Below are 17588 nucleotides of genomic sequence, written 5' to 3'. Positions count from 1 at the left end.
GGACGAAGTTCAAGAAAGAAAGAAATCACAAAGTCAGAGACACGCTGCATAAATCCAAAAAGGAAGTCACTGGATAAAAAGAAATGGTAAGTTGACAAACTATAAAAGAGCATGTTAGACCTTGAGAAAATATATTGGGATTTTTAAGGTGAGCAAGTCTGAAGGTCTACAGCTGCATGATAAAGAACTTGGACGTTTTAATGGAAAGAGGCGTGATATAAATACAGCTTTGATAAAATACTGCAAGTTTAGTCCCTCAGCACCTGTTCTGAGAGAACCTGGTCCTGCTTCAGTCGTTGCTTTGGTGTCTTGCTCCATCTTGTGGTTCAAAGGGTGCAGACTATTTGAATCGTCTAAATATGACTATGCTTACAGAAAATGCAAATAATTTATTTTATTTTTAAAAACAAATTCGAATATGTAATTTTAGTCCTCACTAAAATGTTCGTTGTGTAACATGTTCATGTTTTTTTTTAAATAAAACAAATTTGTCACAGAAGATATATATAACAATTGGATTATAATAATTAAAATATCTGATTTATTAGTAATTCATTGGTTGTGTCGTGTGTGCCAGATGCCTGTCTGATTCATTTGAACAAATCGGTTCGTTTCAATGAAACATGATTCACTAATTCATTTGAGTCATCATGGTATAGTTTTGGTAACATAATAATTGCATACAGATGAAACATGTAAACACTGTGATTCAAACAAACAAAACGTGCTCACTAACATGTATAACAGCTTTCAGAGAGAGATATATAACACCTTATTGGAATAATACATAAGTATCTGCTCACAAATAAAGTAAAATAAATAAAAATAAATCATATTTAAGTTCATAAATGTTACCCTACTAAGCTTTTCTTAGAAAATATAAGTCAGACATTGAAGTTAATTGCAGTTTTCATTCTTCTTTTGGTCAGATTTGTTAATGCTTATCCAATCTTATTTAGTAAGTGACTTTTCTTTTTGTTTTAAAGATGCTTTCTTTGGATTGTTTGAGAATACAGGGACATTATTTTACATAATAAATGTGTGTTTCCTGCATTTCACATTCACTAGCAAAGGTTTACCTGTTCTAAACCTCTCTTTTCGTTGTTCAAAGATGATTTAGACAAGTATATGGCAACTATCCATAGTTCTGTCAATCTTAAAGCTAAGAAAACTGTATTTCTGTATTCCTCCCTTGTGTCTTTATAAGGTGTTCATTAATTTATTAATTTTCTGTTTGGTTGGTTTGTTTTTTACCCTGGCAACACGTATGTATCTGTGTTTACTTGTGTATTAGTTTTGGATGTGTAAAAAAAACACACACAGCACAGTTGATTCAAAAACGCTTCGCGAATCAGTTCGACTGAATCAATAGAACCGACTCGCACATGATTCGCGAATCAGACACTTCCTGTAGCACCGCCTCAAACAAAACAAACAACTTTCCAAAGAACCGCTGTGAAGACAATCTATAATACTTCTTAATTAATCACCCGTCTATAAGCGAGCTGGTAATTACGGCTACGATGGCGTCCAGCTACAGCGCGAAGGAGGAAGACGGTCACGGAGCCGCCATCCAGACTAGAAAGCCCGACAACACCGCCTTCAAACAGCAGCGGCTACCGGCCTGGCAGCCCATCCTGACCGCGGGGACCGTGCTGCCCGCCTTCTTCATCATCGGCCTCATCTTCATCCCCATAGGAATCGGCCTCTACGTGACATCCAACAACATCAAGGAGTTCGAGGTTTGAGCCTGTTGCGCTGTGTTTAGTGTCATTTTACTAACAAATACACCGCGAACAGACGTCTCTCCGTGAATGTGATATGCAACCGCGTGTTAAACATGTTTCTCTGCTTCACAGATTGATTATACCGGGACTGACATGTCCAGCCCGTGTTTTAATTGCTCTCAAAGCTTCAGCTGGAACAGCACGACTCCATGCAAATGCGTCCTGTTCTTCTCTCTAGACCAGCCTTTCGAAGTGAGTGTGTGTGACCTGACCATTGCATTCCTGGTGAAGGATAGTTAAGACTAAAGCAAATATTCTGATATTTACTCACACTCCTGATGCTCCAAACCCACGTGACTCAACCCTGTAAAGCTTGACATATGACAGAACAGTCCAAAAAATATTTTTATTTTATGAAACAATTTATTGAACCTTTAGAGTCCACAACATAAAAAAATATTTTTTTTAATGTTTGAGTTCCATATAGGCCTGGTTTCACAGACAGGGCTTAGACTAAGGCAGGATATATATTTTTATAAACTTGTACTGGTGTGCATTTAAAGACAAAACAAAGGCACTGATATATTTTAAGATCAGTCAGTGCAAGTTTCTTTCAGTTGAAACAGCTCAGTCCAGGACTAGGCTTAAGCCTTGTCTGTGAAACCGGGGGATAGTACATCAGTGAGAAATCAAATGGAGCTTTATGGATGTTCGTTGCTCTCTGGTGGTGTTCATTATTTAAAAATATGATGGAACTGTACTGCTTTATGTTAGTAGTTTCATCTGATTACTTTTATCTGTACTAGGAGGAAACAGTAGACCTAACAAAAATGTTCACTATCCTGAATGGTAAAAAACCAGCACATATTATACAAATGTTCCCAGTTTATTTTTAGGAAAGATATTTGATTGGAGATGATGATGGGCTTTCGTAACAGTGCCAGTTCTTGATTCTAACTCTGTCCCCAGAGTAATGTCTTCATGTACTATGGCCTCTCAAATTTCTACCAAAACCATCGGCGGTATGTGAAGTCCAGAGATGACAGCCAGCTTAATGGAGATGAGCGCTCACTTAAGGTACTATCTATCTATCTATCTATCTATCTATCTATCTATCTATCTATCTATCTATCTATCTATCTATCTATCTATCTATTTATTCACCCGTTCATTTATTCATTGTTTCTTTCAGTAGTTCTATCTTATTTATCCATCCATCCATCGTACTATTCGTCCATCGTTCGTTCACTTTCTCTCTAGTGTTTGTTGTATCATTCTGTGTAGGATACAACGGGGCTAAAGGCCCACCTTAAAAATAATGCGCTATTCACTGTGCCTAAAATATATAATTGCAGAAAAATATATATACGTTTGTATTGAACATTAATGGAGCAACAGCTTTTGTGTGAAAATAAATCATTAAAGTTGTTTATTTTGTTTAAAAATCTTATAAATGTATGAGGTTGCAAGGGGGGCTTTTTACCCCACACATGGGGTAAAAGGCAAACGGTATTGAAACAAATACTTCAGCTAAAATAATGTTTTTAATTGTTTCATAATTGATTTTTGTTAAAACGTTGAAGGTGCCATAGGTGATTGTCTTCAGAAAATAATTTTTTTGTTATTCTGGTTGAAAGTCTCTTCACATCCTGATAGCAATCATTAAGTGAAGTGGTCTAAATGTATTTATCTGTTTTTATATATTCTGTGGAAGGTGTAGGACCAAGAAATGTTCGTCCAATCAAAACGCTCGGTCCGAGCGTTTTAATTGGCTTTCCTACCTGCCTGTCAACATATGCATTTGCATACCTCTGCACACCATGTTCGCGCAGAGAGGATACATCATCAGCGCGTTCACGCACGCTGTGCAGACAGAGCTAGAATAGCAGGCAAACATCAACAACCCAATCTTCCTTCCTGCTATTGTAGTACTTTTACTAACTGTGCTATAAAGTTCTCTCACAGGTGAATGACACATGATGTAGCTCAGCGGTTCCCAATTCCAGACCTTTTGCATGTCTCTCTTAGTTAACACACCTGATTCAGACAACCAGCTCGTTAGAAGAGAGCTACGTGCATGAACTGTGTTTCGATTGACATGCTCCCTACACAGTGTTCATTGCTCCCTACTCCCTAAGCAGGGAAAGTTTATTTCACTTCAGAACATTCACTCATGGATTTGCGCAGCGTCTTCACACACAGATAAAACTTAGAGAAGTGTGACATAATATACCTCTGTAAATAAATACAATTTAAATTCATGTCTCGCACACTTTAATGCCTTTGTATGTAACATATACGCTCGCTTTGAACTGGAATCATGGCGGAATATCTGGTGATGTCCACTTCGCAGGGCACTTATGACTTATGGTCGAACAGAACAACCGTCAGACGTGATAAGATATACAGATGAAATGTGCAGAGGGTGTGAGGACTGTAATTGGAAACCGTTGATGTAGCCTATTGTAGTAATTTAATGTTGTCTCTGGTATTCTGCTCTGTGCGTTCAGGGGGCGTGGCTTTGGACGGCGATTGCTGGGAGGGTGGGACGCTCGCTTTCAGTGCTATCAGGCTAAAGTTAGCATTTTCCGAGATCTCCTACTGCACCTTTAATACTTGTTCAAAACAATACTTTAGCAAAGTTTGTACTATTTTCTGCTTATTTTGAAAAATAAAATAAATTATTTTTGTTCAATAAATATTCTGTCATTAAAATAAGTTAATATAAAAAATATATTTTAAAATCCAGAAACTAAATAATTTTAAGAACTAATGATTCTGAAAACATTGAAGGAGATCCCATAATAATTTAATATAGGTTTACGGTAGTAGGTTCGGTGCCTTGCTCAAGGGCACCTGAGAGCACTGTATATTAATGTTAGCGATTCTCATTTGCTACTTAAATCTAAAACATTTGAAAAAAACATGAAATATTAGATCAAGTAAGCACAATCAATTTTGCGTTGCTGCCAAGGATCAGACAAATATACACGTGCATCTTGAAAAGTGAATGTTTTGGAAAGTGCTACGTCACGTTTTTGTGCCATCTAGTGGTTTAGATGAAAATAATATCAAAGGAGCCTTTTACCCCGGGGAGCCTTTAGCCCCGTTGTACCCTATTATTCCCCTGTTCTACCATTCTATACATCATTCGTTCATTTGTTGATTCTATCTATCTATCTATCTATCTATCTATCTATCTATCTATCTATCTATCTATCTATCTATCTATCTATCTATCTATCTATCTATCTATCTGTCCATTGTTCATTCCATTTATATGCATCACCCTATCATTCGATCTATCGTTCTATACATTGTTTATTCATTTGTTGCTTCTTTTAATAGTTGTCTGTCTGTCTGTCATCAATCCTGAAAAACAGAGTATCTATAAATCCATCAGTAACCCAGAAAAAGACAGAGTATCTATCTATTTATTTATTGGTTTATTGATTGATTGACAGCTGTAGTGTTAATGGCGAAGCCAATAGACACTAAATAGTTGAGCTGATTTTGAGCTCGGCAGTCTGACGTGTTTGACAGCATGGTATGCTTTGCCAGCATGAACACATGTCAACATAAAGTCAACAACTGCTGTGTGACAGCAGGGTTGTGCAACATTGATTTAGAAACATCTCGACACCTATTAAAGTGGAGCCTTGTCAATCACCGGCAGTCATTGTCACGTTTAATGAACTTTAAACTGACTGACTTTGCAATAGCTGCCACCTGTGGGTTTTCTTTTTTTTTTGTCTGCTGCATCCTGAGTACAAGAAGTACTTAATTCTTGATTTGATGCTATAAAATTGCATGTTATTAATTGAAGCTCAAAGCATATTGTTATATTTCAGGAGCCAAGCAAAGAATGTGAGCCGTACCACACTAATGAAAACAAGCCTATAGCCCCGTGTGGAGCCATTGCTAACAGCATGTTTAATGGTAAGGCCTGGATCTGAATACTTATCCCATCGTAAGACTGTTTCCTCAAGAGTTTTAATATTGCTTGTCTCTTTCTCTCTTTGCTTCAGACACTCTGGATTTGTTTTATATTGATCCCAATGGAACAAAAACACCAATTCCATTGATCAAAAAAGGGATTGCATGGTGGACGGACAAACATGTGAAGTTCAGGAACCCTGGTGGAAGCAACCCAAATCTTACTGCTGTTTTTATAGGTAGAATAAATATACTTGAAGATAATTCTATAAAGAGGATTACATGTACTCTGATGAATTAGCATAGGTTTTTCCCATATCTCTAACTAAAACACTCCTCATCTTCCAGACACAGTGAAGCCGGTCAACTGGCGCAAGCCTGTTTATGAGCTGGACATTGACCTAGAAAACAACGGCTTCATAAATGAGGATTTCATCGTGTGGATGCGCACAGCTGCTCTCCCAACCTTCAGAAAGCTCTACCGCATCATTCAGAAGAACAACAACATGACACCCACACTTCCCAGAGGCAACTACTGCCTGGAAGTCACCTACAGTATCCTTGCATTGCATACCTTTAAAACATAAAGAAATATTTCCGATTCTACGCAAGATGCTTTTTGTAACATTCTGAAGTTATATGCAGATAACCTTTCATTCTAAAAAATATTAAATAATAAAACATATTCTTAATATATAAAAGAATATAGATTTTCAATAGTAGATTTTGATAAGTATATTCAACTGTTCAAAAGTTCAGGGTCAGAACGATTTTTCTTTAAAAAGAAATTAATATTGGGCTGTGACTGTCGCCATAACAACCGCAGTGGTCGATTGCCACCGGTGGTAATGCGTGTGATGTGCGTCACACTCTATAACAAGCATAAAATACTAAGTTTTGTATGCAAGTGCAATAATAGTTACAGTTGCAATAGAATTCGGTATTTATAGCATATACCATTTAGCTGTAAATTGTTTTATTTCGACTGTTAATTCACGAATTACCTCAAACGCCATTCATGGAATTTCCTTTACACCGTGTCTACACCGGACGCGAGAGGCGTTGCGCGGCACGACAAAATACAATAGTCAATACAAACACAATACATTATAATCAGTGATGCTGTCTTCTACACTGTATACGGTGCGGCACGACAAGTCCCCGACAGTAAACTGATGCCTCATTTTATTTATGACGTGCTGACACAAAGTTCAAATGATTTTTAGCGGTCGCTTTGTCGCATCCAGTGTAACGTTAGACAGACTTTAGCTGTTGCGGTGTGGGGCGTTAAATGGGCGAGCACTTCATATCTCAAGAGACGTTTCCAGTTGCTATTTGCGAGAGGATGCCAGCGAAGACCCGCTTGCTTGGTGGTGAAATATTGAGGCAAGATACCTAGCCACGGCCACAAGCACACCATCTGAACGCGTGCGTGTTCAGTGCGGCTGGAAACATCGTAACACCAATGAGGTCCTCCCTTAACCCGGACAATATCAACATGTTTGTTTTTGTCAAATTTTAAATCTAACATTATATAAAAGCCAAGCTAGGCTTAAGTAGTGTTTAACGTTACGTTCTAATTGTTATCAGGCCAAGGCAGATTTTCCAGCATGTGAATGAAGTTGTTACGAATTATTTAGGCTACTTTCTTATTTAAGTGTATTATTTCTTTGATAGCCTAGTGTTTTACGTCTGTGTGTTGCAGTGTTCACTGACGGAAGTACTAAAATAAACACGTACGTTTGTTAATAGATGTTTGAACCACGCGCATTAAAAAAAAAAAAAAAAAATTGGTTTCAAAATGATATATATAAACACAGCGTCACTGCCGGCATTTGGTCCATTTCCACCGCAGTGGTAAAAATCTGCCACTGTCACAGACCATTAAATTGATCAAAAGTGGCAGTAAAGAGAATTATGTTACAAAAGATTTTAATAAATATTGTTCTTTTGAACTTTCTAAAAATGACAGTTTCTTCAAAAATATGAAGCAGCACAACGGTTTTAACATTGATAATAAAAAGTTTTTTTGAGGACCAGATCAGCTGTTGTACTGGCTGCTGAAAATCCAGCTTTCCCATTACAAAAAATCAATTACATTTTAAAATATATTAAAATAGAAAACCGGTATTTTACATTGTAGTATTTTACAATATTACTGTAATTTTGATGAAATCAATACACTTTGATGAGAAGAAACTTCTTACATTAAAAAAATCTTACTGATCACATAAGGTGTCAAAGGTGATGTGTATTTGCTCTGAACTAGCTATAAAAAAATAAAAATCCATCTGTGGAGTCATAACTGCTATTGTTGTCTAGTAGTCGAACAGCAATAAATCTAGTTAAAAAGGTCAAGCCATGTTGACCATAGACTTTTTTTATTAAATAAACTACTAAATGAAGGAAGACTGATATTAGTTTACCTTTGTATGTACAATACAAAGTACTAAATATCTATATTTACCTAATATTATCTTTATGAAACCATTTTAATCTTCACAGGAACTCCATGAGGAATAAGTTTTGTGTTTGATCTTATTTATTACTAGAGAGAAAGAAAGAAAGCTGATTAGTAAACATAAATTAATAACTTGAAGATTAAATTTTTTAAAATCAATTATCAGTTATTTTCTGAAGTAAATTATGGTTTTATTGTTCAGTTGTAAAACTCAATTTACAAAGAATATTTTCAATATATAGAACAGGTCTCATTATTAAATTTAAATTGATGGTTCACACACAAACTAAAATTCTGTCATTAATTACGTTCTAAACCCGGAACACAAATTACGATTTTTTTGGTGAAAAATATCTTCAAGGCCCAGAAAGGTAGTAAAGCTACGAGAATACTTTTTGTATATAAAGAAAATATAAAAAGAAAAAAAATTTTTTATTCAACAATTTCTTCTCTTGTGGACAAAAAGTATTCTCGCGGCTTCATAAAATTACGGTTGAACCACTGATGTCACGTGGACTATTTTAATGAAGTCCCTACTACCTTTCTGTGCATTGACCACAGTAATTAATGACAGAATTTTCATTTTTGGGTGAACTATCCCTTTAAGCAAAATGCACACACTGGTTGTTTGGATATATTTTAATAAGTTCTGAATTGATATTTGTTCCTCAACCACTTGCCCCTCAGACTATCCCGTGCGCAGCTTTGAAGGCCGGAAGCGAATGATCCTCAGCACCATCTCCTGGATGGGAGGGAAAAACCCCTTCCTGGGCATCGCCTACCTAACCGTGGGCTCCATCTGCTTCTTCCTCGGCGTGGTGCTCCTCTTCATTCATCACAAATACGGAAACCGCAACAACAGTTCTGATATTCCCAATTAAGCTTGTCGAGTGCATGCGATCTGTCAGGCGCAGGGTTCGAGTAGCATGCTTCGATTGCCATTTTAAAGATGCAAGAGCATTTGACCACTTGATATTCTGTTTATTTAGTACTCAAGATGTTGTGTCCACTTCAAAGTTTTATTTTTCAATTTTTTAATTTCTGATGATGGTTGATTGTTCATTTCAAGCATGGTTTGGCCGTCGATATGCACTTATGTCTGAGGTTTGTGATATTGCAACATACGTCCAGGATAAAGACCAAGTTGTATAAAGTACAGTAAATGAATGTATATTTGTATTTCATTGAAATGGTTTTACTTTTGGCCAAAAGTAATGTTTAAACAGGCCAACATAATATGACTACTTTTAACAGTTTAATGTACAAAGAATAATTTCACTTTTCCTCGAGGTTCATAAAGGCAAATACTGTGGCTCTGTTTACTTCCAAACTTCTTTGTAGTGCCAGATTATGGTAGGGATCAATAACAACTACCATTAAACCTTAAGGATTGTTCAAATCTTTTTTTTGTTTCCTGTAGATGCTTGTGCTCTTTAAAGAAGCTTTGCTGTGTGTAATTCATGGCTTGCAAGGACCAAACGTTTCGTTCTTTGTCTATTTAATTGAAACTGTCTTGGGCTTATTTTGGCTGTCATGTCTTTTTTTTGTGACATGACAGCCAAAAAAGTGTTTCAGCATGTCTGCCTCTAACAAATAAGCACTTTAGAATGTGACAAGCCATACATTTTTTGGCCAGTTTTTAGGAGTGTGTGTTTTGTTGTTGGGTGAATAAAATGTTGCTGAACTTACTGGGAATTTCTCATGATTGTGTGTTGAAGTATCCTTTGCACTCTTCTGTAGCAGGAGGTGATACCAAAGACAACACTGAAGACAAAATTAGCATGTTAAATCAGTTAAAAAGTGTTATTTTCCTGTATTGAATTGATTTAAACAGGACGTTTAGATGGAACATATCAAAAGGCTCATCTTACATTTTTTTTTTTTTTTAATATGCCGTCTGCTTTAGTATCACAATTTGAAACCATAGGTTTGCTATATTTAAACAATTTTGAAAGTAGTTTACCCCAAAATTGCTCACAATCATGTTTTTTATTTTTTTTTGTTAAATGAAAAATATATTTGCATATGTAATAGCTTAGAAGTTTGAAACAACTTTCATTAAATATTTTCGATTAAAAATAAATAAATAACAGAATGCAGGTTTAGAATGATCCTCTGCAGTGAATGGGTGCCGTCAGAATAAGAGTCCAAACAGCTGATAAAAACATCACAATAATCCACACCAGTCCAGCAATTAACATCTTGTTAATTTTTAAACTTAAAATGTCTTAATGAAAGATTTGTTTATTACAAACACAGCTTTTCACTTCACAAGATATTAATTGCTGGACTGGAGTGGTGTGGATTTTTTGCGGATTATTGTGACGTTTTTATCAGCTGTTTAAACTTTCATTCTGACGGCACCCATTCACTGCAGACACTCTAAAAAATGCTGGGTTAAATATGGACGAACCCAGCGATTTGGTTGTTTAGACCCAGCGGTTGGGTTACTGCCCAGAAGGTTGGGTTAAATATTTAACCCAACTGTTGGTTGAAAACAACTCGGCATGTGTTCTGTCCAATATTTACCCAGCACTGGGTTGTATTTAACCCAGCATTTTTTAAAGTGGAGGATCCACTGCAGAAGGTATACACTATCTGCTTATTATGATAAGCAGCACTAAAAGAGGTATTTCTGTTAGAAGTCTTCAAACTAAAACCCAAACTGGATCAGTAAAAGGGACCAGCAATCAAGGCATCTGTGAATCTGATAGCCTCTGGCTTCTTCATTACACCATTGTTCTCTCCTGCTGTTGGTATGTTGGACTGCATGAAAGAGCAGCTGTTGTACGGCCCAGAGGAAAAGTGCTGGACTAATTATCTGCTTCCCAACCCAAGTGCCTGTTTCACTCGCTCTCACATGGTCAGCCCACCTCTGGACCACGGCTGACCTCACACAACATCAGCAGGATTGAGATGTACTGGAGTGAGATAATGATGTGCTCTGTAGCTCATATGACTCGAACACTGTTCCTGTTTCTCTGTTCTCCTGTCAATTAGTGGCAGACTTTCTTAGCAAGTTCAGTTAATGATCTTGGGTGTCAGAGAGAGTGAGACTTCCCAGAAGATTTAAAAGCAGTCTAGAATTTGAAAAGTTGCATCTGTTTAGAAAATGACTCAGCAAGTGTACATATGTCTCAGTGTGATGTCTGTCAGCTCTTTCATCTTCTGATGTTAATATACCGTGGTTTATATACACGTTGATGCTGATTGGGCTGACTTTTTGACACACCCACCAAACATGAGAAAACGTATCTCAAACCCCGTTGCACACCGTTTCCGGTGTGAACCTGAACGTGCCCTCAGTTCTGTCTGGTTCTCGAATCTGATTGGCTGATAGGTAGAGCTCCTCGTCATCTTCACCGTGTATCACTCCGCTTGTCGCAGTAGTTCTCACAGCGAGTGTCATGGCGGACGGCCAAATTCACTATGATTTAAAAATAATAATAATACAGTTTTAGGAGTTTTTTAGGCGAGAATGTGCTTTCTCGGACTTCAAATATGCGGTTTGGTAATAAAGATAAGGTCTATTTCAAAATTTGCTTCGACGTTTTCGGAGACGGGTGATCCATCGGTTCAGCGGCCGTTCAGAGCTCGTTACACCCGCCGAGAGCAGCTTCACCGCGGCCAGATCTTCTGGAATTTACCGCTGGCTCTGATGTCTCTATAGTGGTTAAACACGAGATATAGTTCGTGTTGGGTAAATCTAACGGCCAGACTTTGGTCTCGTTAAATTATTATTTGTTCCAGAGCAAATAGTTTTGGCAAAATATTATCATGTTTAAACAATGCTGTATATCGCGCCATCTTTGTACGGTTGGCTGAATTGCCTAGCAACTTTTATGTTGGCTGTTGTTGTTTATTACAGTATGATTATTAGTAATATATATAAAATATTATAAGTAATATTTTATATAAATAATAATAGTATTTAATGATAGTGTTTAGTACCGAGGCACGGTGCACGTTCGTGATAGTGATTTGTTACATTGTTCTACCATTAGATGTCGACAAGAGACTGTTTTTATGAGTCAGCACTGCATTAAAGACTTTTACTTTGAAAAATAAACGCTTTTGTGAACAAGTTATTTTTACTTTCAACAACGACGTGGCTAACACTGCAGAGCACAAGGTCCAGGGGGCGTGGTTGATCTAGATCCAACTCCTCCCACCTTACATATACCTGAACCTACCTGTCTCCACCCCCTGATCCCTAAACCCGCCCATCCCTACCCCTAAACCCGCCCATCTCCACCCCTAAACCTACCCATCCCCACCCCTAAACCCGCCCATCTCCACCCCTAAACCTACCCATCCCCACCCCTAAACCCGCCCATCCCTACCCCTAAACCTACCCATCCCCACCCTTAAACCCGCACATCCCCACCCCTAAATCCGCCCATCTCCACCCCTAAACCTACCCATCTCCACCCCTAAACCCAACCATCTCTACCCCTAAACATGCCCATCCCCACCCCTAAACCTACCCATCTCCACCCCTGAACCCGCCCATCTCCACCCCCTAAACCCGCCTATCTCCACCCCTAAACCTACCCATCTCCACCCCTAAACCCACCCATCTCCACCCCTAAACCCGCCCATCCCTACCCCCAAACCTACCCATCCCCACCCCTAAACCCACCCATCTCCAACCCTAAACCCACCCATCTCCACCCCTAAACCCACCCATCTCCACCCCTAAACCCACCCATCTCCAACCCTAAACCCGCCCATCCCCACCCCTAAACCTACCCATCTCCACCCCTAAACCCAACCATCTCTACCCCTAAACATGCCCATCCCCACCCCTAAACCTACCCATCTCCACCCCTGAACCCGCCCATCTCCACCCCCTAAACCCGCCTATCTCCACCCCTAAACCTACCCATCTCCACCCCTAAACCCACCCATCTCCACCCCTAAACCCGCCCATCCCTACCCCCAAACCTACCCATCCCCACCCCTAAACCCACCCATCTCCAACCCTAAACCCACCCATCTCCACCCCTAAACCCACCCATCTCCACCCCTAAACCCACCCATCTCCACCCCTAAACCTGCCCATCCCCACCTCTAAACCCGCCCATCTCCACCCCTAAACCCACCCATCCCCACTCCTAAACCTACCCGATTTCTTCTCGTAAACTCAGAGATGTGGATTCGGACGGCAATTAAATTACCAACTACCCCCTGTATATGGTGAAAATCACTTACATCCCCCTGAGAAATAATTACCGTCCGAATCGGGCTTAAGTGTGCCGTTTGCATTTGGAAGCTGTTGCTGTGAACTCACATCATGCAGTCAAAGGATCTCTCCGTACAAGTGAAACAGGTAATTATTAGACTTCAAAAACAAAACCAATCCATCAGAGAGATGATTAGGAGTGGCCAAATCAACAGTTTAGTACATTCTGAGAAAAACAGAATGTGCTGGTGAGCTCAGCAACATAAAAAGACCTGAACATCCACAATCATTTTTTTTCCACAGAGGCACTGTCATGTTAGAATAGAAAAGGGTCCTGTCCAAACTGTTGCTATAAAATTAGAAGCACACGACTCCATAGAATATCATTATATGCTTAAACATTAAGATTTGTACTCAAATAAATTACTAAAGTAGTCAAACCTGTTCATTAGAAGGGGGTGTCCCAATACTTTTGGCAATATAGTTTATATATATATATATATATATATATATATACATACACTATCGGCCAAATGTTTTTGAAAGAAGTCTCTTATATTCACCAAGGCTACATTTATTTGAGCAAAAATACTGTTACAAGTATATTACATTATATTATATACAAAGTTTTAGTTATGGACAACATTGTATGTTATATATTCTATATAAGTAGACAGCATGTTCATAAAAAACAATATGATTTTGATTTTGCCACAATGTTCAGGCAAGAAGAAAAGAAAATCATGTTTTCATTTCATTTTTGTTTTGTATTTGTAAGATATTTTAAGAAATGTCTTAGTGTTTGTTTGTTGTTGGTTTATTGTGTAATTCATGATAAGTGCATTTTCTGGTGTGTTGATAGAGTGACATGGGATGGTCACAGAGAGCTGGGTGGCCCTGTCTAAATGATTCTCGAAGGAAAAGGGAAACTCGCTGCAGGGAAACTCGGCTCACCTGACTGGGACACCACTGCTGCTTTTGTACCTGTCACGTAATGAGAATTAATTGCAGAAGGGTTTTGTTAGCTGTTGCTTCAAACCATCCATGTGACAGTGTAATCAGTGTTGCCCAGAGCAACGCTGAGAGGTTGCCAGAGGTTCGGCCCATCACGGGGTAATCCCCTGTTACAGCGAGAGACGCGTGTGTGTGAGTACATCTGTGTGTGTCTAAACATGAGTTCCAAAGACAACACTGAAAATCTGGGATTCAAAATCTAATTTAAACTATTACTGTAATGCAGTTCACTAACAAACTAGCTAAATAATAATAAAAAATACCCTCATGTCTGTCTTTCTTTGCACAAAAGAACAAAAAATATATATATTTTGAGAAATGCCTGTTTTTTTATTTGTATTTTATTAGAAGATATCTTGAGAAATCTGTCAGTGTTTTTTGTTGTTCTCATTTTGTTTTTGTTAACATATTTTTTTCAGTATAATGATAGTCAGTGAGGTTTTTATAATTGAAAGATATTTTAAGAAATGTTTTAGTGTTTGTTTTTGTCAATAACGAAAGTCAGTGAGGTTTTATTTTGAGAAATGTTTTAGTGTTTAGTTTTGTATTTAGTTTGAAGATATCTTGAGAAATATTTGAGTGTTTTTTTATTTTGTTAGTAAATATTTCATTGTTTTGTAAATTCAATAAAGTTTTTTAATATAATTTTATTTAATGTTTTTTATTAGGGGTTTTGTTAGTTTGTTTGTTTTGTATTTTGCGAGAAGATATGTTTCAATATTGTTTGGACCCCACTGACTTAAATTATCTTTTTTAAATGAATCACTGACTTTAAGAGATGATAAAATGGGGGGGGGGGGGGGGGATCCCGTGTTTGACCTAAATCAATAAGCAACAACTGCAATATGCTAAAAAAAAAATACTCTGAAGACCTTAGTAACCACATAGTAAGCCCTAGCAACCACCTAGAATTGCATAATAATTTTATAGTTTAATTCATATAAAAAAGAAACAGTGTCAGCCCTTAAAACAACTCCCTTAAAAAGACTTGTGTTTTTCTATCACCCAATCAATTGTTCCCCCAAAAGCTCCTGGTTCTCTGTGTTTGACTAATGAAGAGGGAACAGATTGTGGCTGGTGCGAATCGTCTGCTATCATAATGAGAGAGGCATCAGAATTCAGCTCCAGTGGGGCCCCGATTTTTGCATGTATACAGACCATCTGATACACCCTCATGTCTGCTGCTGGCTCTGCTGTGAGCACATCCTCCATTCATTTGAATGTGATGCTACAGGATTTCTCATATTGAGTCTCAGTACAATATCAGTAAGCATTGCCTCTGTTTTTTATCCTGTTTTTTGCTCCAACAGGATATGAGCATTGGTTCAGTGACTGCAATACTTCTCTAATTTAGATCTTCTGAAACACTTTTTGATACACATTACATTCTCCCTCTTGCAATTTCTCCTAGATTAAATAAGCACTTAGCATTAAATTTGATCCAAATGGCACCCTGAGGTGATCTTTTAGCTTTCGAGATTGTACGTCTGCAGTGCTGTTTGTGTCATGACCTTGGAGGCTTTAATGGCAGAGACTGCCACTGAAAGACAGGCCGCAGCGAGTAAAAGTGAACAGCGACTAATGACCCTGTTTGGCTTTAAGAACTCCTGTTCGACTGCAGGCCTGTAATCACAGTGCCCTGCCATTTGATCTATCTTCAGACAGAAGATGGAAGGTCAGCCTTTCACTGTAATTGCAACGATTTCTCTTGCCTGTAAGAACATTTCATAAAAGCTTTGCTGCATATAAATGCACTGCTTGTGGTCAGTAAATGATCTGGGCATTAAAAAAAAAACATATATTCGGTTTTTATGAGTTTGTAAACATTTAATGACGTAGGGGCTGTCACGTTATGAGATTTTTCACTACACGATTATCGTGACCTCAAAGATTCACGATAACGATATATCGTGAAATCTATAGAAATCTTGAAAAAGTAAAATAAATAAATCATGCTATCAGTCAAATTAATCTATTTATTTTTTACCAGTGAATCACACCATTGCATACAAAAGGAACAATTACACTAAACAGAAGAGACTAAAATGCTAACTATTTTTAGTTTAGCACAATGCCAAAGTAAGACAATTTATGAGAATAATTAACGTTATATATTTTTACTCCAAACTTGTGTTTAGCGTCGATCGATTGCTTGAAAGAATTTCCTTCAGTGAACTGATTTTATATATAGTGATAAAGGCTATGTCAATTAGCATTCCAATATAAATGCACTGTAAAAAAAAAAAAGAAAGTTGTTTCAACTTAAAATAATTTGTTACCCCGCTGACTTAATTTTTTTTAGTTTAGTCAACTTGAAATGTTGGACTGGAATATTTTAGTTGACTAAACTAAAACTTTTACGCTTTAATGGGTTTACGATCCTAATTTACAGTGATTTTGTTCCTCTTTAGAGTCTTTAGCCTCATGTTGATTCACTTTATTCATCCATCTATTCTTCATTAATGACCCGTTTACAAAAAAACACAGTATTTAGTTGTTAAAGAAACTGTGATATTTAATATCACCAAATATGTGACCTAAAAATCAAAGTCTGTTTCTCTGAGTTAAAAGGTAAATAAAGCATCAAACTTTCATGGAAAACTGGGGGGGTGGGAGATCAGGCAACAAGGTCAACATCTGTCTCGACCCACATGCATGTCAATTATTTTTGAATGTCCAAAATTAATGAAAGCCTCGCTGGGTTTGAGGACATGCATGCAAATTTAACATCCTGTTATTGGACTTAAAGATCTTCCCAGATATATATTCAGTGATATACTGTAGCTGGTTGGCATGTAGACAGGATATGGAGGGGCTTTGTGAGCTTTGAGGAAATGTGGTAACTATTAAAACGCCTGCAAAGCCAAGGCAACACAATCTCGTCCCTGCAGACCCCTCAGTATCTCATTCTTCAACTGAAACAGACATTTGTGAATGGCTGAACTGGACAATTTACAATTCTGTTTTCTATATGACTTCTTCAGCAGTGTGGGTACAAACGTGTATTTAATGTAGACTTTATTTAATCTAGCATTTAGCAAAATACTGCAAAGTTTGATTGGACGCACAACCTCATGTCAACAGCAAAACACATATAACATAAAGGAGTGTCCAAGATCAAGAGAAAGACGGCTTATTAAAACTTCTAGTTTAAATTTCATGTGATAAGTATAAATGAACTTGTATTCATTTTGGTTTCATATAGTTTTGAAAAACAGTTATACTTTATTAGTACCATTATACCATTCTTAAAAGGTTTACTTTA

At 37.6% G+C, this 17588-nt stretch overlaps 1 protein-coding gene across 1 annotated transcript; it reads left to right on the top strand.

The window, feature by feature from the left end:
- Positions 1–1371: 1371 nt before the first annotated feature.
- On the top strand, positions 1372–9811 carry LOC306879741 (cell cycle control protein 50A-like). The gene is made up of 7 exons (XM_079432908.1): positions 1372–1742; positions 1860–1979; positions 2697–2804; positions 5579–5666; positions 5756–5902; positions 6012–6218; positions 8812–9811. Exons 1-7 carry the CDS (start codon positions 1524–1526, stop codon positions 9003–9005), a joined length of 1083 nt encoding a protein of 360 aa, XP_079289034.1. The 5' UTR covers positions 1372–1523; the 3' UTR covers positions 9006–9811.
- The last annotated feature ends 7777 nt before the right edge of the window (positions 9812–17588 follow it).

This window comes from Barbus barbus, assembly GCF_936440315.1.
Source record: "Barbus barbus genome assembly, chromosome: 14".
Classification (NCBI taxonomy): Eukaryota; Metazoa; Chordata; class Actinopteri; order Cypriniformes; family Cyprinidae; genus Barbus; species Barbus barbus.
Note: the sequence above shows the minus strand (reverse complement) of the source record. Positions and strands in the feature narration are given on the sequence as shown.

Coding starts and splice junctions, on each gene's coding strand:
- LOC306879741 (XM_079432908.1), top strand. CDS start 1,524: ATGGCGTCCAGCTACAGCGCGAAGGAGGAAGACGGTCACGGAGCCGCC. Junction 1,980..2,696: donor CTCTAGACCAGCCTTTCGAA/GTGAGTGTGTGT, acceptor CTCTGTCCCCAG/AGTAATGTCTTCATGTACTA. Junction 6,219..8,811: donor CTGCCTGGAAGTCACCTACA/GTATCCTTGCAT, acceptor CTTGCCCCTCAG/ACTATCCCGTGCGCAGCTTT.